Genomic DNA, 22214 nt, shown 5'->3' on the forward strand with positions numbered 1-22214 from the left:
ACCGGTCATGCTGGAGGATGTTGCAGGCAGCAGAACGTTCTCCACGGCGTCTCCAGACTCTGTCACGTCTGTCACGTGCTCAGTGTGAACCTGCTTTCATCTGTGAAGAGCACAGGGCGCCAGTGGCGAATTTGCCAATCTTGGTGTTCTCTGGCAAATGCCAAACGTCCTGCACGGTGTTGGGCTGTAAGCACAACCCCCACCTGTGGACGTCGGGCCCTCATACCACCCTCATGGAGTCTGTTTCTGACCGTTTGAGCAGACACATGCACATTTGTGGCCTGCTGGAGGTCATTTTGCAGGGCTCTGGCAGTGCTTCTCCTGCTCCTCCTTGCACAAAGGCGAAGGTAGCGGTCCTGCTGCTGGGTTGTTGCCCTCCTATGGCCTCCTCCACGTCTCCTGATGTACTGGCCTGTCTCCTGGAAGCGCCTCCATGCTCTTGTCACTACGCTGACAGACACAGCAAACCTTCTTGCCACAGCTCGCATTGATGTGCCATCCTGGATGAGCTGCACTACCTGAGCCACATGTGTGGGTTGTAGACTCCGTCTTATGCTACCACTAGAGTGAAAGCACCGCCAGCATTCAAAAGTGACCAAAACATCAGCCAGGAAGCATAGAAACTGAGAAGTGGTCTGTGGTCCCCACCTGCAGAACCACTCCTTTATTGGGGGTGTCTGGCTAATTGCCTATAATTTCCACCTGTTGTCTATTCCATTTGCACAACAGCATGTGAAATGTATTGTCAATCAGTGTTGCTTCCTAAGTGGACAGTTTGATTTCACAGAAGTGTGATTGACTTGGAGTTACATTGTGTTGTTTAAGTGTTCCCTTTATTTTTTTGCGCAGTGTATTATTATGAGCAGTCCTCCCCTCAGCAGCCTCCACTGGTATCGAGTATAATAAACCTGGTATCGAAGTCAAAATACTGGTATCGTGTCAACACTAGTATAGACGCATAGATTGCATTTGGATTACTGAGTGTTATTTGGGTTGTTAACTGGTTTCGTTCTGACATTTGATTTCTTGTTTGGCATTTCTGCTGCACTGTTCGGAGCTAGTAACAAGCATTTGGCTGCACTCGCTATAACATCTGCTAAACTGTGTATGCGACCAATAAACTTTGATCATTGTCAACGAATGATAAAACGGGACACTCAAGAAGTTTGGTGCGATAACAGTAATTGACAAAGACACATTTCATTTAAGAATAAAGCCTTTATTTTGTCTTCCCACAGTTCAAGTTTGTCAGAACCACCCAATGACGTGGTGGCATGTAGAGTGAATGAGAGAGGTAGACCATCAGTTCCATCCACCCAGTCATCAGCCTGTACAGTTCCATCCACCCTGTACAGTTCCATCCACCCAGTCATCAGCCTGTACAGTTCCACCCACCCTGTACAGTTCCACCCACCCAGTCATCAGCCTGTACAGTTCCACCCACCCAGTCATCAGCCTGTACAGTTCCATCCACCCAGTCATCCACCCTGTACAGTTCCATCCACCCAGTCATCCACCCTGTACAGTTCCATCCACCCAGTCATCAGCCTGTACAGTTCCATCCACCAGCCTGTACAGTTCCATCCACCAGCCTGTACAGTTCCATCCACCCTGTACAGTTCCATCCACCCTGTACAGTTCCATCCACCCTGTCATCAGCCTGTACAGTTCCATCCACCTAGTCATCCACCCTGTACAGTTCCATCCACCTAGTCATCCACCCTGTACAGTTCCATCCACCCAGTATTACTCAATCTTCTCAACACATAAGGAATCAGTGTGTTGTGAGGAGCCTCTGTACTAATTGGAATAGTCCCGCTCCACTTCTAGATCCTTAAGCTTCACAAACTACAAAGTAACACATAAAGAACTAACACCGTCAGTTAGACAGCCATGAACACATTGTGAATGGGCCCATCACGCTACGTTCTAATGTGTTGTTCACTGCTCTAGTCTGCTTTACGGAACTAAAAAGTGGAACGGAACTATTCCGAGGATTACAGTGGCCCACTTCTAAGATGGCCGACAAGAAGAAAAAAAGTCAAATCACAGCAGCTCTTTATTTGCTTTCCCTTCTTTACTCACATATTATAAATACTCCTCATCCACCAACTTTGATAAGAAGCCCACTACAATGTACGTCAGAGAGAAGACCAGATAGGCTTACCAGTTACAGACCAAGGCTGGGTCTGTAATGGCACCCGGTTCCCTAGAAAGAAGAGAAAGGAAATAGGGCCTCCTTTTGGACGCACCCTGAAAACACTAAGGGCAAGTGCCACCACTACCACTGGTGGTCACATGGCAGGATTCTCATAGTCCTGATCAAAGACCTGAGGGCCACTGCATAGCAGAGTCCAGAGGGTTGAGCTCCAGATCAACCTAGAGCCTCCCTACTCCCTAGGGCACTTCCATAAAGTATGGAGTGGAAACTTTAACCAATATGGTGATTGCGTCACCTTGTTATAGTGCTCATACCTCCAAATCGGTCTCGGACCTAGATGATTGTCTAGGGATTAGATTTGGGATTCAAGCCTAGGTGGCAGGTACCCATTCACAGCCTAGCATGATCTCACACATAAGTAGTCTTCCACCATAAAGGGTTGCGTTCATTGGGGCATGCAACGGGAAGCGTTTAACAACGAGGAACCGAACATTAGCGTTTCTTATTCGGACCAAGTCCAGGTAGTTCCTCACCGTTTGTTTTCTTCCGTTTGGTGCCTAATGAACACAACCCAGCGCTGATGTGAGGTACAACATGGTGGGGAAATAAACATGGCCGCCTCCGCTGACTTAAAGCAGGGCATTGAAACCTGAGAGGTGGCTGCAGCAGATCGATCAAACAGGCGGATGATTACAGGAGGAGTCAGCGGGCTGCGTTTGCCTCTCTCACACACCGACTGCATTAAAACCAACCAGTACACAACAATCAGCCGCATAGCACACAACTACACGTCCACTCTGCCGCCACATTGCCAACATTACATTTAAAAAGAGAAAAAGTTGTCCAAAATAGTATTTACATCTTCAACACATAAATTATTTTCCCTAACATACTGTACGTGTAAGGCATGAGGCTTCGTAGACCTCTCTGTGCTTCAGGGACGAAACACGATACTGACATGTTCCTGTCCAGCACTCGGGAAAAGGAAAATTAGAAGAAAAAAAATAAAAGTTAAAATGGGTCAAACAGCAGCCCCCAACCATATCCAGGAAACCAAGTGATAATAGTCATAATTAATAATGAAAATACAGCTTTTAAAATGGCTCAGAGGGACTGGAAGATAGATGCAGTATAGTCTGGATAGTTAGATTATCATTCCCCCAATTACAAGTCCATGTACTATATGAGAATACACTGTTTACATCCTGTTGGTGACAGAGCAGGGTGTGATGGTTAGGAAGGGGCGGGGCAGAGGGGTGAGGGGTTGTATATAGGGTCAGATGATAACGGATGCCTCGCATTCCCATGCCACCAAAGAGACCTAGGTAGGACTTGCAATTCCTTTTGTCCAGGGTCCCCAGTCACGCTTTCACCTTTGAACTTCCCCCTACAAAGAAACTTACTTCGTCTGACCCCTCCAGAGCCTCCCAAAACCCTGCCCGACGACAGCAGCTGCCGTCCCATTACTGACCAATCAGCAGAAGGCGAGACGAGAAATGTAGGTCACCTCTTCCCCTCATGATACAATTCAGAAAGAGTAAAGACACTCCCTTAAATTAATATTTGATGAAAATATACAGTATTACAAACTGTATCAGAAAAACCAAAACGCATAAATGAAAAATATATATATTTTCAATTCATTATATAGAAACGTTCACATGTCACCGAATTCTTTTTCGCTTTCTGTGTAATTCAGAGTGATGGACATACAGTATGTGTAAAGAGATTTTCTTCCTGCTGATAGACACTGTCCAATCAGAAAACTGGTACAGTGAGGAGTTTGATTCAGTTTAGTTTGTAGGAGTAGAGGGAGGGAAAGGTTTGTTGGACCCGTGGGCGAGTTGACCATCTCCAGTTTGGGTGGACACCATCAACATCTTGAGTTCATATTACAAGAGCTTTCCCACGTGGCATCTGTGAGCTGTAGTCAGTCTTTGGGGAAACCCTGTAGGAGTAGGTAGGTGGACAGAAAGTTGGAGTTGTGTGGCAGATCAATTCCAGTGAGCTTTCTGAAAGGCCTTGGATTGGTGGGTGGAGAAGTCCCGCCAGCTCCTACCCTGGTGGGTGGAGGGGCGTGTCAGTCTGCCAGGATGATCTTGACAAAGCTGGCTACGTCCGTCTCTTTGGAGTCATGCAGGGTGAAAAAGGGGTGTTGCTGTAAAAATAATACATGAGAAAACACCACGAGTCAACAATTCCTAAAATAAACAGTAGTCCAACAGAAAGTACACATTTACACACAAGATTTAAATACATCATCATCATGGTTTGACTAAACACTTGGGTAAGCCTGTCCTCTTGTGGACACATAACAAAAAGGAAACGGAGACAGGAAGAGAGCCTTTACAAAGACGATGTGAATGAAGAGAGAAAAAAACATTACACGTATTCACTGATTTAAACAAATGCTTATGAGGATCTAAAACCAACCATTAATTCTGTGTAGGCAGGTCTCTCGTTGGGTTTCTTTCTTAAGCTGCAGAGAGAAAACAAAACAAAGAACTGAGAAACATGCCTCAATACTGGACAGTTCTTACAATATACCTTTAGTAAGAGCCCCCAACACATCAAAGCCTGTTTGAGGACAAAATTCTGATAACCTGGGATTTTTGGAAAAGTTATGCCAGATATCCCAGTTAGGAGATTCCAAGAATCAGGAAGGAATAAGCAGGAAATGCAGAATCCTCCAACCTGGGAAGGTTGCCGTAATTGTGCAACCCTAAGTACACCAAAACACATTTACACCAGATAAGCCTACATGAAAGCTTCAGCACGACATTTATAGAGTGGGCCAAGGTGGGACTAGGTCAGGACAACTGGGTCATCCTAAAAAATGTAGGTGGATTCATTTCCAGGTCGTCTTTTTTCCCCAGGTTGCATTCACACTGGGCAGATAAACAGATCTGATAATGTCTGGAGAAGGTTTAAATGCTTTTATTTAACCAGGAAGTCCCACAATCAGTCTCACCAACCACATATGTTGTAGCAGTCAGAGATGCGCAGGCTGAAGGGGACCCACAGGGAGGGGACAGCAGGGCAGTGCCCAGGCCTGGACCCACAGGGAGGGGACAGCAGGGCAGTGCCACCTGGTGGTGTTTGGTTCAACTGCCTCATCAGCAAGGCCAGACAGGCAGTAAATAACACCCTATACAGTGCACTACTTTTGACCAGGGCTCTAAACCCTACAGGTCCTGGTCAAAGGTAGTGCACTAAATAGTAGGGATGGGCATTTTACATTTATTTATTTTACTGTTCGAGTACTCACAGGACTTTTAATCGTACTCAGAATGGAGAATATATAAATATTTTTTTACTTTTAGAACACATGGACAATTGTGTGCGTATATCTATGCCAACAGTGCCTAATTATCATAACCATTACAGATAGAAATATATATAAAATCTGTAATGGTTATGATAATTAGGCACTATATATATATGATGTTATATATATATATATATATATTTATTGACTATATATATAGTCAATAAAACAATTGCCATTTAAGATTCCTTTTTTTAAACCATAATATCAACTGGTTATATTATATGGTGAAACAATTGTCTAAAAGGCAGTAACCTCAGCAGGGGCGCTTGCATGTAGAAGTCTATGGCTTTGCAATGGCATAGCCTTGTTTTGTTCATTTCCTGAGCACTCACAGTCAAGACACCTATTTTAGAGCAAAAACATGATCTAATACAACAAGAAAACACAACAGAATATTTTTCCAAATGAAAAAAAGTTGCCAGTGCGAAGTGATGTGCATCTGGAACAGTTATTCTCAACCAGTGATCATTTGAAACGAGGCTCAGTTTGGAATGTTGACATTTCTTCAGGGTTACAAACCAAAATCTTTTCGATATAGGCCTACAGATGTTCCATTTAGTTTATTCTGCCTGTTCTTTGGAATGTTCTAAATGGATTAACGTTGAACAATGCTCACAGTGATGAATACAGCGACAACATCAGTTTGGTTTAGTCGGTTTAGGCTTAATAATTCTTATGAAAACACGCTTGTCTTTCTCAAACTAATGTTTCTGTATATTTTCAGTGTGGAACCATTCCACCATATACTTTTACAGTATTTGGGGGGAAAAGGGTGACCTCTGGTTAAAAAGAAAGGTTTGACGTTGAGTTCTCATACCCATCCGTACTAAACAGAGAAGATGGTGCCTTTTGGAATGCAGACAGGGAGAGAGAGATGGGCTCACCACTGGGAGCTGAAGTCCACAAACTCAGGGGAGAAGCGGTCCGAGGGCAGCTGTGGAGAGGGCTCATCCACTACCTGCTTCAGTTGCTGGAAGGGTGTACCCCACGAGTCATAGGGGAACTTCAGAATGGCCAGCTCAATCTGGGGCAGAGGACCAGACAGAGGCTTGTTAACCCACAGAGAGAGGCAGGCAGAAGCTCATCTTTCAACTATGGAGACTGGTATTTACCGTCATAAAGAAACATGGGACAATACAGTAGAATCATCACTCAGACCAATGTTGTATTCATTAGGACACACCATTACAAACTAACGTTGCAACAGAAAACAATCACATAAATTCAGGTAGCCCCTCTCCGTTTCAGTCCCATTTTCTTCTGTTTGGTGCCTAATGAACATGACCCTGCTGTTGAAAGAATTGGTGTGGTTGTTACTGGTAGAATACCGATTTGAGATGAATGGATGTAATTTGACATTAATGCACAGTTTACATGATCTCAATCCAGGATTTGGTCCCAATCATGTCTGACTCACCATTGTGATTCCTAGACTCCAGATGTCTGACTTGACGCTGTAGCCTTTCTGGTTGAGGTCGGGGTTTATCCGTTCCGGCTGAAACCGAGGGAATGAAAACACTATCAACACCATTACATAATGACACCAACGCCATCACATAGGATAAGAATACCACTGTAACATATAACAACGACATCAACACAACAAGCACCAATCCTATTTCCTTCAGGCAGTGCGCTCCCAACCACAACTAGACCAGGGTGGTGTTAAGTATTTTTGTTGTGTTAGACGTTTTCCATGCGATGCCTACTGAACGTGGCCCAGACGGTGTCAGAGCCACCTCTCCCCATCTCTGTTCAACACACACACTCCCTGTTGTTCTGTTTAGTTTCTCTCTGGCATCAGTGGTTTCTTTCATCAGGATTATTCAGAAATTAAAACAAATACATCATCTGCACAGAGGTGATCGTCACGTTTAGCATCTCAGGAACCACATCAATATGATGTAGAATTCTTCTGAGAGGCACAGCTTGACCACGAAAAAGAACCTGGAATCTGGCCAACCAACGACTGAAGAAGCCTTACGCTGCAACCAGGGTCGTGTTCAGTCGGCACGAAATGGAAACGTAGGAGGTACCACATTAACTTGTTCGATATGGACATTTTATTTCTTACGTGTCAAACTTCTCTAAAACAGGGTTTCCTTTAGGAAAATGTGGCGCAGGACATTTGACCGGCAGCATTTTAATTTAAACAGACATTTGAGAAATGTGCGCATTCACGAAATGTAGACATCGGGTGGGTAATCTGATTAGGGAGTCCACCCATTGAAGTCACTTTTACATGATGGTTATTCATTTTAACAGAACATGCCATTCCAGGATGCAACGGTGTGCATCCTTATAACCTAATTCTGATGAGCACTTTGAAGATGTTAGAATGGCTGTCACGTGTCCTTCTCCTCAGCCAACAAGACCAGTAACAAACAGCAACATCACTAGCCTATGTCAATCTAGTACCCCCATAACAGAGAAGTTGACCTATTCTATTGGTAGGCTTATTGTTCTGTGCGAGAAAGAAATGGCCTTTTCCAAACAGATTCTGGGACAGTTGTGGGACGAAGGATCCCAAATTCATACAACCAGTAGGCCTAGGCTACATTTAAAAAAATTACGAGGCTGATGCAACAGAGCAGAACATTAACTTAAAATGTCGATAAACTATTATTTCTTCACATTATAAGCGCAGAAATGAGCACAAGGCAGTAGGCTATACGCGGATGTTCATTCCATAATGCAATTAGCACGAAAACAGCGTTGTCAAATCACACCGCACACACAATTTAGAAAGAGGGATGCAACTAAAGATGCAACTAGCATGGGTTGCTAACATGACTAGGATTGTGCCTTTGGCTACTGGACAATGAAAGAAAGTTGAATATGCTACTGGTTTCAATGGCATATGGAAGTCTATAAAATAATTGCCACCACGTTTCTATGGACGGATTTTACTTTGAAGGTAGGTAAGACATGTCTCATATTATGAAGTAAAACATTCAGGTTTCAAACAATTACATGCAAGTATGTTTTCAAAATGCATACTGCCTCCAGCTCATTTCAAAGTGGTGTGTGACGCACTGAAGCCTACACATACCGTTGCATATATAAATGGGAAACACAATTTACCACAAGTGGACTCCAATCAAGTTGTAGAAACCTCTCAAGGATGATCAATGGAAACAGGATGCACCTGAGCTCAATTTCGAGTCTCATAGCAAAGGGTCTGAAAGCTTATGTAAATAAGGTATTTCTATTTGTAATACATTTGCAAACATTTCTAAAAACTTGTTTTCGATTTGTCATTAGAAAAATAAATGAATTGAATCCATTTTTAAATAAAGATGCACTGTAAGCATGACCGGTCAAACGCATTTATGTCGACTAGTATTTCCATCAACGAATAGGCTAAAAAGCATTATTTTGCAATAGGATTTTTTCTTCTCCTGGACAATTGTCCCTCGGCAGCAAAATTTTTTTGTCTTTTCAATTTTTTTTTTTTACCAAAAGCCGTCTATTACTGGCTAACAGAAACCCTGGTGCCTACTGAACATGGCCAAGAAGGTCTCAGAGCTCACCCACCTCTCTCTCTCCCCATTCCTACTCACCGCCATGTAGGGCTTGCAGCCGGCGTCCATGGTCTTGGCCACAGAGTCCACCAGGTGGCCGCTGATGCCAAAGTCACACATCTTCACCTGGCCCTGTGTGTTGATCAGCACGTTGGACGGTTTCACATCTGCACAAAGGTTAGATGTTTTTTTTTTTTATTAAGAATATTTTTCATAATAACGAATAGTTTAGTCCCAACAACTGTGGCGGAGGGCAAAAAAATACTAATAAAATAAAGGACCATTTCAGATCAACGTGAGTAAAGGAGGTGACCGAGTGATGAGTAACCGTGCCCAAGACATGAAGACTTGTTAGCTCCCAGCTCCCCCAAGCCGTTTGCCTTGGCTTTAGCTCAGCAGGCTAACAAAATCGTATCCTTCATTTACCTCGGTGTATCACTGAAAGTTTGTTATGCAGATGCTCCAAAGCCTTGACGATCTGGAGAGAGAGACAGAAGCAGTTACACACACTGCATTTGAACCTGACTGGGCCAGGGGGCAGTATTTTCACGGCCGGATGAACAACGTACCCAATTTAAAACAGGTTACTACTATGGCCCAGAAACTAGAATATGCATATTATTAGTAGATTTGGATAGAAAACACTCTGAAGTTTCTAAAACTGTTTGAATGGTGTCTGTGAGTATAACAGAACTCATATGGCAGGCAAAAACCTGAGAAGATTCTGTACAGGAAGTGGAAAGTCTGAGAATTGTAGTTCTTCTTTTGATTCTCTATCGAAGCTACAGTGTCTGTGGGGTGACGTTGCACTTCCTAAGGCTTCCATTGGCTGTGAACAGCCTTCAGAAAGTGGTTTGAGCATTTTCCTGTCACTGGGCAGAGTATAGGAGCTCAGTTACTGAGTGGTCTGCCTGGCAACAAAGGGATTGGATATGCGCAGTCACGCGAGCACGCCGTTCCTTCTTTTTCTTCTTGAATGAATATGCTATTGTCCGGTTGGAATATTAATCGCAATTCTACGTTAAAAATACCATAAAGATTGATTTTAAACAGCGTTTGACATGCTTCTAAGTACGGTAATGGAACATTTTGACTTTGTCTCTGGTACCAAGCTCGCGCGTTATGCCTTTGGATAGTGCTCTGTACGCACGAACAAAACGGAGGTATTTGGACATAAATATGGATTATTTGGAACAAAAACAACATTTCTTGTGGAAGTAGCAGTCCTGGGAGTGCATTCTGACGAAGATCAGCAAAGGTAAGAGCATATTTGTAATACTAATTCTGAGTTTAGGTTCCCTCGAACTTGGCGGGTGTCTGAATAGCTCACCGTGATGGCTGAGCTATATACTCAGAATATTGAAAAATGTGCTTTCTCCGTAAAGCTATTTTAAAATCTGACACAGCGGTTGCATCCAGGGGTAGTCCATCTATAATTCTTTAAATTATTGTTATATATTTTGTCAACGTTTATGATGAGTATTTTTGTAAATTGATGTGCACATTCACCAGAGGGTTTTGGTGGGAATACATTTCCTGAACATCACGCGCCAATGTAAAATGCTGTTTTTGGATATAAATATGAACTTCATTGAACAAAACATACATGTACTGTGTAACATAATGTCCTAGGAGTGTCATCTGATGAAGATCGTCAAAGGTTAGTGCTTCATTTAGCTGTATTTTGGGTTTTATTGGCACATGTCCTTGCTTGGAAAATGGCTGTGTGATTATTTTTGTCTATGTACTCTCCTAACATAATCTAATGTTTTGCTTTCGCTGTAAAGCATTTTTGAAATCGGACAATGTGGTTACATCAAGGAGAAGTGTATTTTTAAAATGGTGTAAAATAGTTGTATGTTTGAGAAAGTTGAATTATGACATTTTGTTGTTTTTGAATTTGCCGCCCTGATATTTCACTGGCTGTGTCCCGCAGCACGTCCCACCTAGCCCATAGAACATTTACATTTACGTCATTTAGCAGATGCTCTTATCCAGAGCGACTTACAAATTGGAGTTAATGACATCATTCCAGATAACCTGAGGGAACAGGAGTAGCTGTGTGACTGTTCCTTATACAGCATCACAACAAGCTGGTGTGGACACTTTTTACAGATGACAATATAAATCATATCAATAGGACAGTGTACTTCAGTATTATCCATGTTGTTTTGTTCTGTTTAGTTTCTCTGGCATCAGCGTTTTTTTTCCATCAGGATTATTCAGAAATTAAAACAAATACATCATCTGCACAGAGGTCAGTGTGACGTTATACTGTAGCTATAAGCATTATTCAGTAACCCTGCAGGTTGTGCTCATTAGGCACCAAACAGAATAAAAACTGAAACAGGGAGGGCCTACCTGGACCAATAAGAAACTCATTTGTTTTCCATTGCAAATCGTTTTTTTAAATGATCTTCATTGTGTGCCCTGATGAACACGACCCAGGTGTCCACTCACCGCTACAGTGATCTTCCCCAGGATGTCTTCAGGGATGGTCATGCCTTTATCTATCACCTGCTTGTAGAACTTATCCAGAGACGTGTCCATCAGCTCCATGCAGATCCACACGTCACCCTGGCAACGCAGAGACAACACCTATTACTATAGAACTACCTCTTTAAATACTCAGCCTGTTTGTTTTTCTCTCTCTGGCATCAGTGGTTTCTTTCATCAGGATTATTCAGAAATTAAAACAAAATACATCTGCACAGAGGTCAGTGTGACACACACAAAAAAAAGCAAGTAAGTCCTTCCATGACTAATACAGAGGAGACTACTTTTAATCGTAATTTGAAAACTCAACTGAATCGAAAATGTATTTGAGGGCAGAAAGATGTGGCCAAGTGGAAGCCAGCCTAGCCACGAGCTTCCACCATAATGTTGTTTTCACAGGTTTGTTTTTTCCATTTATGTTTTGAGGTTGGACTTTTAGCACGTATAGTACTTTAGCACGTAGGGCGCACTGACTGGTGTCATCTCGTTAGTCAGCATGTGTTACACCTGTGCTGGTTCCCCCCCCCCATCTCGTTAGTCAGCATGTGTTACACCTGTGCTGGTCCCCCCCCCCCCCCCCCCATCTCGTTAGTCAGCATGTGTTACACCTGTGATGGTTCCCCCCCATCTCGTTAGTCGACATGTATTACACCTGTGCTGGTCCCCCCCCCCCCCCATCTCGTTAGTCAGCATGTGTTACACCTGTGATGGTTCCCCCCCATCTCGTTAGTCAGCATGTGTTACACCTGTGCTGGTTCCCCCCCCCATCTCGTTAGTCAGCATGTGTTACACCTGTGCTGGTTCCCCCCCATCTCGTTAGTCAGCATGTGTTACACCTGTGCTGGTTCCCCCCCATCTCGTTAGTCAGCATGTGTTACACCTGTGCTGGTTCCCCCATCATTCTAGAATAACAATCCTTTATCTGGTCTTCCCTGATTTAGTTTTGTTCCACCTTTTTTGGTTTGCTTCCTGTCTTTAAGTTTGGTGATTTTGTTTGCCTCTTCTTGGGCAAATATAGTGTGTCTCATGGTGGGTGTCTTTTAGGTCCCAGTTGTTGGTGCTAGTCAACTTTCAGTGGACACCCCCATGAGTGTCCTTCAGAACCCCTCCTGAAACCCTACCCGTTTCCTTTTGGTTGTTCTCAGTGACTCTTGGTTCCCCTTTCGGTTTGAGTGACAATTTTTGGTTTTCTTGCTGGGGAACGTAACAACCTGTTAAGTCTTTTCCAACCAGTTGATGAAGGGAACGAGACAAGGACAGTTTTTTTTAACCAATTAAAATAAAGTCCAGATAACTCCATCTTAATTTGGCAAACTAAGAGCGAATGTGACGGTGTGCCGTCTATGGCTGTTTACACAAGTAACCCAATTCAGATTTTTGGCCAATAATTGGTATTTTGAACAAATCAGAACTTTTGCCAATAAATGGGCAAAATACAATATTTGGGCTGCCTGTGTAAACCCAGTTTGTGCTACAGATGTGGTGCTGAGAGCTGACCTCTCTGAAGAGAGCGCCGTAGAAGGTGACCGTGAAGAAGCAGTCCACGGTCCTCATGGAGATGTCCAGGTCCATCAGCAGTCTCTTCTGCTCCAGGGTGTTCACTGTGGCCCGGATCCTCTGGGAGGGGGGGGGGGGCAGTCACAGAAATACAATCACTAGAAGGAACAAAGCCCTTTGGCTCAGACCATGGCAATTTGAATGGAAGACTCACAGGAATACTAATTAGCTCTTCCATAATGTATCTATTTTGTATTTGTATGTAAATTAAATATAGTTAAGGGCTCACTTGCTTGACTTCCCAGTGAAAATAAACTTTAAATTTGGTATGACATCTGCATATGACACCATAACCTCATCCATTACTGTTAAACTACCTGTTTAGTTTCTCTCTGGCATCAGTGGTTTCTTTCATCAGGATTATTCAGAAATTAAAACAAATACATCATCTGCACAGAGGTCATTCATTGTCACATTTGGCTTGACAGTAAAACATTTTTAACCTTTATTTACCTAGGCAAGTAAGTTAACAGATAAGAACAAATTCTTATTTACAATGACGGCCTACCCCAGCCAAACCCTAACCTGGACAACGCTGGTCCAATTGTGCGCAGCCCTATGGGACTCCCAATCACGGCCGGTTGTGATACAGCCTGGAATCGAACCAGGGTCTGTAGTGACACCTCTAGCACTGAGATGCAGTGCCTTAGACCGCTGTTCCACTTGAGAGCCCAAAATGACCATACTAGTTGTCAAAACAGCATAGGTCTGTGTTGGTCAGGAGTGTTGATGTTGAGATAGAGCTGTGTGGCTTGTCTTTAAATGTGACACACACACTTATCTAATAAACATCTCAGATATATAAATAGAAAATGTCTGTTTTGACTTTTGAAAACGTATCTAATATCAAATATCTAATAAACATCTCTGATAAAGTGCCGTCGGAAAGTATTCAGAACCCTTGACTTTTTCCACATTTTGTTACGTTACAGCCTTATTCTAAAATGGATTCAATACCCCCCCCTCATCAACCTAGACACAGTACCCCGTAACACCCCACAATACCCCACAATGACAAAGCAACAACTGATTAAGACAAAAAAATTAAAACAAAACTGAAATGCCTTATTTACATCAAGGGGTCTGAATACTTTCCGAATGCACTGTACAGAAATCTAAAATGTCTTTCAGTAGAACGCAATATTTTGAAACATTCAGATACAAATATGCTATGTAGAACAAACATGCCTCTGACATGTAGAATAAGGAATTGTTTTGTCTCTATTCATGGCATTTCTATCTGCAACGTGGAGCCAACTGGAGGACTCCACCCACCTTGACGGCCATGATAAGCCCACTGGGCACATGTCTCATCTTGTCCACCACACCATACGCTCCTCTACCCAGCTCCCCAATCTGCTCCAAGTCATCTGCCTTCACAACAAAGTTCTGGCCAGAGAGAGAAACACAGTGGAGAGGGAAAGAGGTCTATCAGCCAATCACATCAAGTTCAACCAATACATGCAAAAGAGAAAACCCCAGAGTCGTGTTCATTAGGACCCATCAGAAAACAAAAATAAAATATTTCTTATTGGACAAGTCCAGGTAAACCTGGGTGGTATAGTTTTCGATTTCTGAGTCAGGTAATGACATCACCATTTTGACACCAAAACCATATACTTATCGTTGACTACAGTATAACCCTCTTCAACACTCTCCCTGTCTTTTTGTCTAGTTTCTCTCTGGCATCAGTGATTTGTTTCATCAGGATTATTCAGAAATTAAAACAAATACATCATCTGCACAGAGGTGATCGTCACGTTTGTCTGAGATGCACAGCATGAGAAAAGTCTATCAGTCACATCAAAGTCACCCAGTAAATGCATTAGAGAAAACGCTAAGGTCATGTTCATTAGGACACGCAACAGAAAACATTTTCAAAAAGCTTAGCAACGCAAAACTAAAGTAAGTGCTTCTTATAGGAGAAGTCCAGGGGTGTAAACATTAGTCCAAAGTTACAAAACATGAGTTTCTATTGGACAAATTCAGGTCCGTCCCCATTCCGTTTAAGAAACGTTTTCCAACAGAATCGGCGTAATGAATACACCCCAAGCAGTCCCTCCCTGTTTCAGTCCGTTTGGTGTCTAATGAACATGACCCAAGTAAAACCGCAAAAGGTGATAGAAAGTGAAGTACTACAGCCTGAACACAACGTTCTTCCCTTCCCCACCTTTTCTCCAATGGTAACACAGGCTTTGGAATCCAGATCTCGAGGGGGGCTGAGGAGAGAGGAAAGGTAGTGGGATTAATACCATGCATTCCTTTAAAAATGTGACATCGATATCAAACACCAACAACTAATGCTCTTTCTCATTGAACATCACACTGTATGGCTGTACTTTGACAAGATGCTATGTGAAACCTGGGTGGTAGAGTTTAGGGTGTGAAAGAGGAGATTGGGGTGATCACATCAGCATATGAAACCATAACCTCATCATCTATTACTGTACAGCTACCTCTTCAGTACGCTCTCCCTGTTTCTTTTGTTAGCTTCTCTCTGGCATCAGCGGTTTTCCTCTTCATCATTATTAAGAAATTAAAACAAACACAATCTGCACAGAGGTCATCGTCACGTTTGTGAAAAACACACAGCAGTGGCTAATTTCCAAGGTATCTTTTTTGGAGTCGTGCTGCACAGATGATGAGATCTCAATATCTGGAGAAGTGTTTAGCCTACCATCTCAGGAACCACGTTAATATGATATAGCAGTCTTCTGAGATGCACAGCGTGACCACGAAAAAGACAACCTGGAATCCGGCCAACCAATGACAGAGAAGAAGCCTTACGCTGCAGCTGCAGGTGGGGGCTGATCAAAGACCTCTTTGGAGAGCTTGAGGCCTGGGTTCTTCTTCTTCCCTATGAGAGGATGGGGAGAGGAGAGGAGAGATCAGCCTAGTTCTTTCAGAAAACTCATCTGTACCATGACCTGTCAATCTTCACTTTAAATAAACCAGAACAGAGAAAGTTGAACCTTGTGTTGTGAGAATGCTTGGATTTGATTTTCAGTGGGGTAGCTGTTCTGTTTTTGGTGTGGACTTCCGACTTGTACTGTAACGTGTTACTGACTGTACAGCTCCATTTGTTATCTACCCAGAGATTGCTTAACAATAGGAAACAGGTGAATGACTCGCTCATAAATCGGAACAATGACACAGAGAGCGAGAAAGCAGAAACAGATTACCTCACTCATTAACCCTCTGTTTTGTCTAACCCTATTGTTATACAAGCAGTAGTTTAACCGCTTTGGTTTGTCCGAACCAAAGTCTCAACCATAATCAGAAGAATAGCCACTGAACAGTGACTCATGTTAGCTCCTGCAGTAGGTCTGCTGCTGCCTACACAATGGAGACCAGAGACCTCTCCCTGTGTGAAATGCACACTACAGTGCATTCATAAACACTGTTCACAAGCAACAAGTGGGGACTTCTCATCCAGGCTAGGGCAACGGGGCCATGCTGGTGTAAAACAACAACCCCAACTGAAGGAACGTGGGATTCAGACGAGGACTGCGCCTCAATAGTCTAAACACCCTTTTCTCCTCTCCTGATCTGCACAACATTGGATGAGGTGACACAGCAGAAAGATATTTAGGACCTGCTCTCATCCGGGGCCTGAGGCAGGTTGATTTCTGACAGCTATTGGCAGGTACATTTGCAGAGGTCCCGTTAAATGCAGAATTCTGTGTTTTCACGCAGACAAAAAATGAAAACGCAAAAGAAAAATCTTGCTGCGTTTTGTAAAATGCTGGTTTAAATGATTTTTTTGCCAAGACTAATTTTGTGCTTCAGCTGCACTTCACTCAGATGAGAATTCACAAAACAGACATTCTATCAGTAGACAGCACTCTGGACTGATTCTCTGTTTTACTTTTCTCGGTGTAGCCTACTGTTCTCTGGTAAAATGCACGATTAGCTTCCGGCAAAACATCGGGAAATGTAGCTGGCGACATTCTTTCTATGATAAACATTAGAAATATGATGGCCATGTATCGTTTTTGCTATATATATATATATATATTCAGAACCCTTGACTTTTTCCACATTTTGTTACGTTACAGCCTTATTCTAAAATGGATTCAATACCCCCCCCTCATCAACCTAGACACAGTACCCCGTAATACCCCACAATACCCCACAATGACAAAGCAACATATATATTGTTCATTGTAAGCTCATTCACTTGTGTGGCTGATTGCCAAATAGTGTTGCACTTCTATTGTCATCTGATGAATTAAGCTATTTCTGACAAATGTGTTGCACTAATGTATTTTCTGTGAAGGTAAACTATATTTTTATGCCCCTGATCACTACTGAAGCAAAATAATATGACTTTCAATATAAAAACGCAGGTGAAACGGTTTAAAAAAGGCAGATTTGATGGTCTGCGTTTTGAAAATGCAGCTTTATGAACTCTAAAGCGACCCTTGCATGTCTTCTGCACCAGCCACCTTGGCAGGTAGCCAATTATAGGCTCTGCTCTCTGTTGGTAGAGCTGTGTTGGAAAGAACACGAGGAAAGGACGACACTTGAGACTATTGAGATGCATCCTGGTACATGTGTGTCCTGTACAACAACTGTCATTGACCTGGACATGATGTTCCCTCTAACACAGACAGGCCATTAGGCAAGGAAGGGGAAAAAGGAAGCACCTTCACTCAGAGATACACCACATAATCAAAAGTATGTGGACACCTGCTCATTCCAAAATCATAGGCATTAATATGGAGTTGGTCCCCCCTTTGCTGCTATAACAGCCTCCACAATTCTGGGAAGGCTTTGTTACCAAAGCCCCTTATACCACCCACCACTGCGACCTGTATGCTCTCGTCGGCTGGCCCTCGCTACATATTCGTCGCCAGACCCACTGGCTCCAGGTCATCTATAAGTCGATGCTAGGTAAAGCTCTGCCTTATCTCAGCTCACTGGTCACGATAACACCCACCCGTAGCACGCGCTCCAGCAGGTATATGTCACTGGTCATCCCCAAAGCCAACAACTTCTTTGGCCGCCTTTCCTTCCAGTTCTCTTCTGCCAATGACTGGAACGAATTGCAATTTTTTTTTATAAATAAATCGCTGAAGCTGGAGACTTATATTTCCCTCACTAACTTTAAACATCAGCTATCTGAGCAGCTAACTGATTGCTGCAGCTGTACATAGCCCATCTGTAAATAGCCCACCCAATCTACCTACCTCATCCCCATATTGTTTTTATTTATTTTTCTGCTCTTTTGCACACCCGTATTTCTACTTGCACATCACCATCTGCTCATCTATCACTCCAGTGTTAAATTTGCTAACTTGTAATTACTTTGCTACTATGGCCTATTTATTGCCATACCTCGTCACGCCATTTGCACACACTGTATATAGGACGTCCTTTTTTTTCTCTATTGTGTTATTTCACTGTACGCTTGTTTATTCCATGTGTAACTCTGTGTTGTTTGTGTTGCACTGCTTTGCTTTATCTTGGCCAGGTCGGAGTTGTAAATCAGAACTTGTTCTCAACTAGCCTACCTGGTTAAATAAAGGTGAAATAATGTTTATTTTTTTAAAGGTGTTCCACTAGATGCTGGAACATTGCTGCAGGGACTTGCCTCCATTCAGCCAAAAGATCATTAGTGAGGTTGGGCACTGATGGGTGATTACGCCTGGCTCGCAGTCGGTGTTCCAATTCATCCCAAAGGCGTTCATTGGAGTTGAGGTCAGGGCTCTGTGTAAGCCAGTCAAGTTCTTCCACACCGATCTCAACAATTTCTGTATGGACCTCGCTTTGTGCACAGGGGCATTACATTTTCCTTTTTTAAAATGTTTTTATTTACATTTTAGTCATTTAGCAGACGCTCTTATCCAGAGCGACTTACAGTAGAGTGCATACATTTTATTACATTTTTTATATACTGTTTTAGCATTGTCATGCTAAAACAGGAAACGGCCTTCCCCAAACTGTTGCCACAAAGTTGGAAGCACAGAATCATCTAGAATGTCATTGTATGCTGTAGCATTAAGATTATCCTTCACTGGAACTAAGGGGCCGAGCCCGAACCATAAAAAAATAGCCCCAGACCATAATTTAGTCTCCACCAAACTTTACAGTTGGCACTATGCATTCGGGCAGGTAGCGTTCTCCCGGCATCTGCCAAACCCAGATTTGTCCATCTGCCAGATGGTTAAGCGTTATTCAACACTCCAGAGAACGCATTTTCACTGCTCCAGAGTCCAATGCCGGTGAGATTTACACCACTCCAGCTGACGCTTGGCATTGCGTATGGTGATCTTAGGCTTGTGTGTGGCTGCTTGGCCATGGAAACCCATTTCATGAAGCTCCCGACTAACAGTTATTGTGCTGACATTGCTTCCAGAGGCAGTTTGGAACACGGTAGTGAGTGTTGCAACCCATTTTCAGCACAAGGTCCCGTTCTGTGAGCGTGTGTGGCCTACCACTTCACGACTGAGTCGTTGTTGCACCTAGACATTTTCCACTTCACAATAACAGCACCGAGGTTGACCGAGGCAGCTCTAGCAGGGCAGAAATCTGATGAACTGACTTGTTGGAAAGGTGGCATCCTATGATGGTGCCATGTTGAAAGTCACAGCTCTTCATTAAGGGCCATTCTACAGCATCTCTATGGAGATTGCATGGCTGTGTGCTCAATTTTATACATCTGTCAGCAACGGGTGTGGCTGAAATAGCCAAATCCACTAATTTGAAGGGGTTTCCACATACTTTTGTATATAGTGTACATTGTCTCAGAGGTAACCAGACACTTAAACACCACTTGCTGTTTAAAGCTTCCATTGGCTCTCTGTACCACGAACAACTGGAAATAAGGCTGCAGAGAGCAGAGACACCATTCATAAAGGCAGTGCAACGTTTTGCAATGTTTCAAGTGAAGCATTTAGGTTGGGTATACTGTGTTGGCCGGGTAATACAGTGCAGCCTAATCGTGGGTGGATTAGCTGCAGTACATACACAGGAGGCTAAATGTTAGCAAATAACCTACATATCCGGATGAAAGCAAGTTCGTACAGACTGGACTGGTAGCATCTCATGCTCTCAGATGAGCGACTGCAGATGTCCAGCTTCCCAGTAAGAAGAGATTCATTGACTTCCCAGTGAAATACAGTGAGGGGAGATTCATTGACTTGTGCTATGCTCACATGCACCCAGCAGAGTAAAAATAGATGTTCATTTCCCCCCGTCGAGCTAAAAAAAAAGAGCATTCAAAACCTTCTTAAAATGACCTAGAACAACAGTATAAAAACAGCCTTTGTCCCAACTGAAGTAGCATGGCAAGAAATTGCCTTTTTCCCTTTCGGTTATTTGAAATGAAATCTCCAAAATAATCGCCTTTTTTTTTAAAGCCATAAAAAGTTGGTTGCAATTTCAGTTTAATCCACCAGAAAAGACTGAACAAATATTGTTAAACTGAAATATACTAATTGATAAAAAAAAAATAATAATAATAAATATATATATATATATATATATATATATATATATATATATATATATATTAATCAATTATATTTTTTATATATATATTTTTTTTTAATAATTTTCAAAATGGTTTAATCTTTCTAAATGATATAAATAGGATTGGTGGAATTGTTAACAAAAATATGGAAATGTGTGCCATCTTCAAAATTACAACCAACTGATTGCAGCATCACTGCAAAAATGGAGGCGACAAGTGGAAGGATTCACAAAACGACGCCGGGTTCAACACTGAGTTTATCAAATTAGACAACATTTTTGCAACCAACTTCAAAGTAGCCACCCTTTGCACACTCTTGGCATTCTGTCAACCAGCTTCATGAGGTAGTCACCTGGAATTCATTTCAATACACAGGTGTGCCTTATTAAAAATTAATTTGTGTAATTACTTTCCTTCTTAATGCGTTTGAGCCAATCAGTGGTGTTGTGACAAGGTAGGATAGTATGGACTTGGTCTTTTACAAAATAGGGCTATGGCAAAAACAGGTTAAATAAGCAAAGAGAAACGACAGTCCATCATTACTTTAAGACATGAAGGTCAGTCAATCCGGAAAATTTCAAGAACTTCTAAAGTTTCTTCAAGTGCAGTCACAAAACCCGTCAAGCGCTATGATGAAACTGGCCACAGGAAAAGAAGACCCAAAGTTACCTCTGCTGCAGAGGATAAGTTCATTAGAATTAACTGCACCTCAGATTGGAGCCCAAATAAATGTAATAGTGACCGACATCTCAACATCAACTGCTCAGAGGAGACTGTGTGAATCAGGCCGTCATGGTCGAATTGCTGCAAAGAAACCACTACTAAAGGACACCAATAAGAAGAGACTTGCTTGGGCCAAGAAACACAAGCAATAGAAATTAGACCAGAGGAAACCAAATTAGAGATTTTTGGTTCCAACCTCCATGTCTTTGTGAGATGATCTCCGCATGTGTGGTTCCCACTGTGAAGCATGGAGGAGGTGTGATAGTGTCACCAGCAAAGCATTGTGTGTTTTATTTAGAATTTAAGGCGCACTTAACCAGCATGGCTACCACAACATTTTGCAGCGATACGCAATCCCATCTGGTTTGCACTTAGTGGGACTATCATTTGTTTTTCAACAGGACAATGACGCAATACACCTCCAGGCTGTGTAAGGGCTATTTTACCAAGAAGGAGAGTGATGGAGTGCTGCATCAGATGACCTGGCCTCCATAATCACCTGACTTCAACCCAATTGAGATGTTTTGGGATGAGTTGGACTGCAAAGTGAAAGAAAAGCAGCCAACAAGTGCTCAGCATTAGAGGTCGACCGATTATGATTTTTCAACGCCGATACCAATTATTGGAGGACCAAAAAAAGCCGATACCGATTAAATCGGACTATTTTTTTTTAAATGTATTTGTAATAATGACAATTGCAACAATACTGAATGAACACTTATTTTAACTTAATATAATACATCAATAAAATCAATTTAGCCTCAAATAAAAATAAAAATGAAACATGTTCAATTTGGTTTAAATAATGCAAAAACAAAGTAAAAGTGCAATATGTGCCATGTAAGAAAGCTAACGTTTAAGTTCCTTGTTCAGAACATGAGAACATATGAAAGCTGGTGGTTCCGTTTAACATGAGTCTTCAATATTCCCAGGTAAGAAGTTTTA

General features: G+C 42.5%; 1 protein-coding gene across 2 annotated transcripts in view; it reads right to left on the bottom strand.

The window, feature by feature from the left end:
• Nucleotides 1–1198: 1198 nt before the first annotated feature.
• The window catches only part of mkk6a (mitogen-activated protein kinase kinase 6a), a 30215-nt gene continuing 9199 nt past the window's right edge, over nt 1199–22214 (bottom strand). The window contains exons 2-13 of one of the 2 annotated variants that reach the window (XR_014383157.1): nt 15857–15926; nt 15240–15288; nt 14345–14458; nt 13010–13129; nt 11477–11593; nt 9443–9494; nt 9056–9183; nt 6910–6987; nt 6377–6516; nt 4595–4640; nt 1457–4319; nt 1199–1328 (exon numbers count right to left, since the gene is read on the bottom strand). Coding sequence is in view for 1 of the 2 variants with exons in the window: in NM_001123709.1 (NP_001117181.1) it covers nt 4242–4319; nt 4595–4640; nt 6377–6516; nt 6910–6987; nt 9056–9183; nt 9443–9494; nt 11477–11593; nt 13010–13129; nt 14345–14458; nt 15240–15288; nt 15857–15926 (992 nt within the window). In the remaining variant the exon portion in view is untranslated. Of the gene's footprint in view, nt 1329–1456; nt 4320–4594; nt 4641–6376; nt 6517–6909; nt 6988–9055; nt 9184–9442; nt 9495–11476; nt 11594–13009; nt 13130–14344; nt 14459–15239; nt 15289–15856; nt 15927–22214 lie in introns of those variants that run through there. The other variant, NM_001123709.1, reaches the window with a different exon arrangement.

This window comes from Salmo salar, chromosome 03 (assembly GCF_965601325.2).
Source record: "Salmo salar chromosome 03, fSalSal1, whole genome shotgun sequence".
NCBI classification, from domain to species: domain Eukaryota; kingdom Metazoa; phylum Chordata; class Actinopteri; order Salmoniformes; family Salmonidae; genus Salmo; species Salmo salar.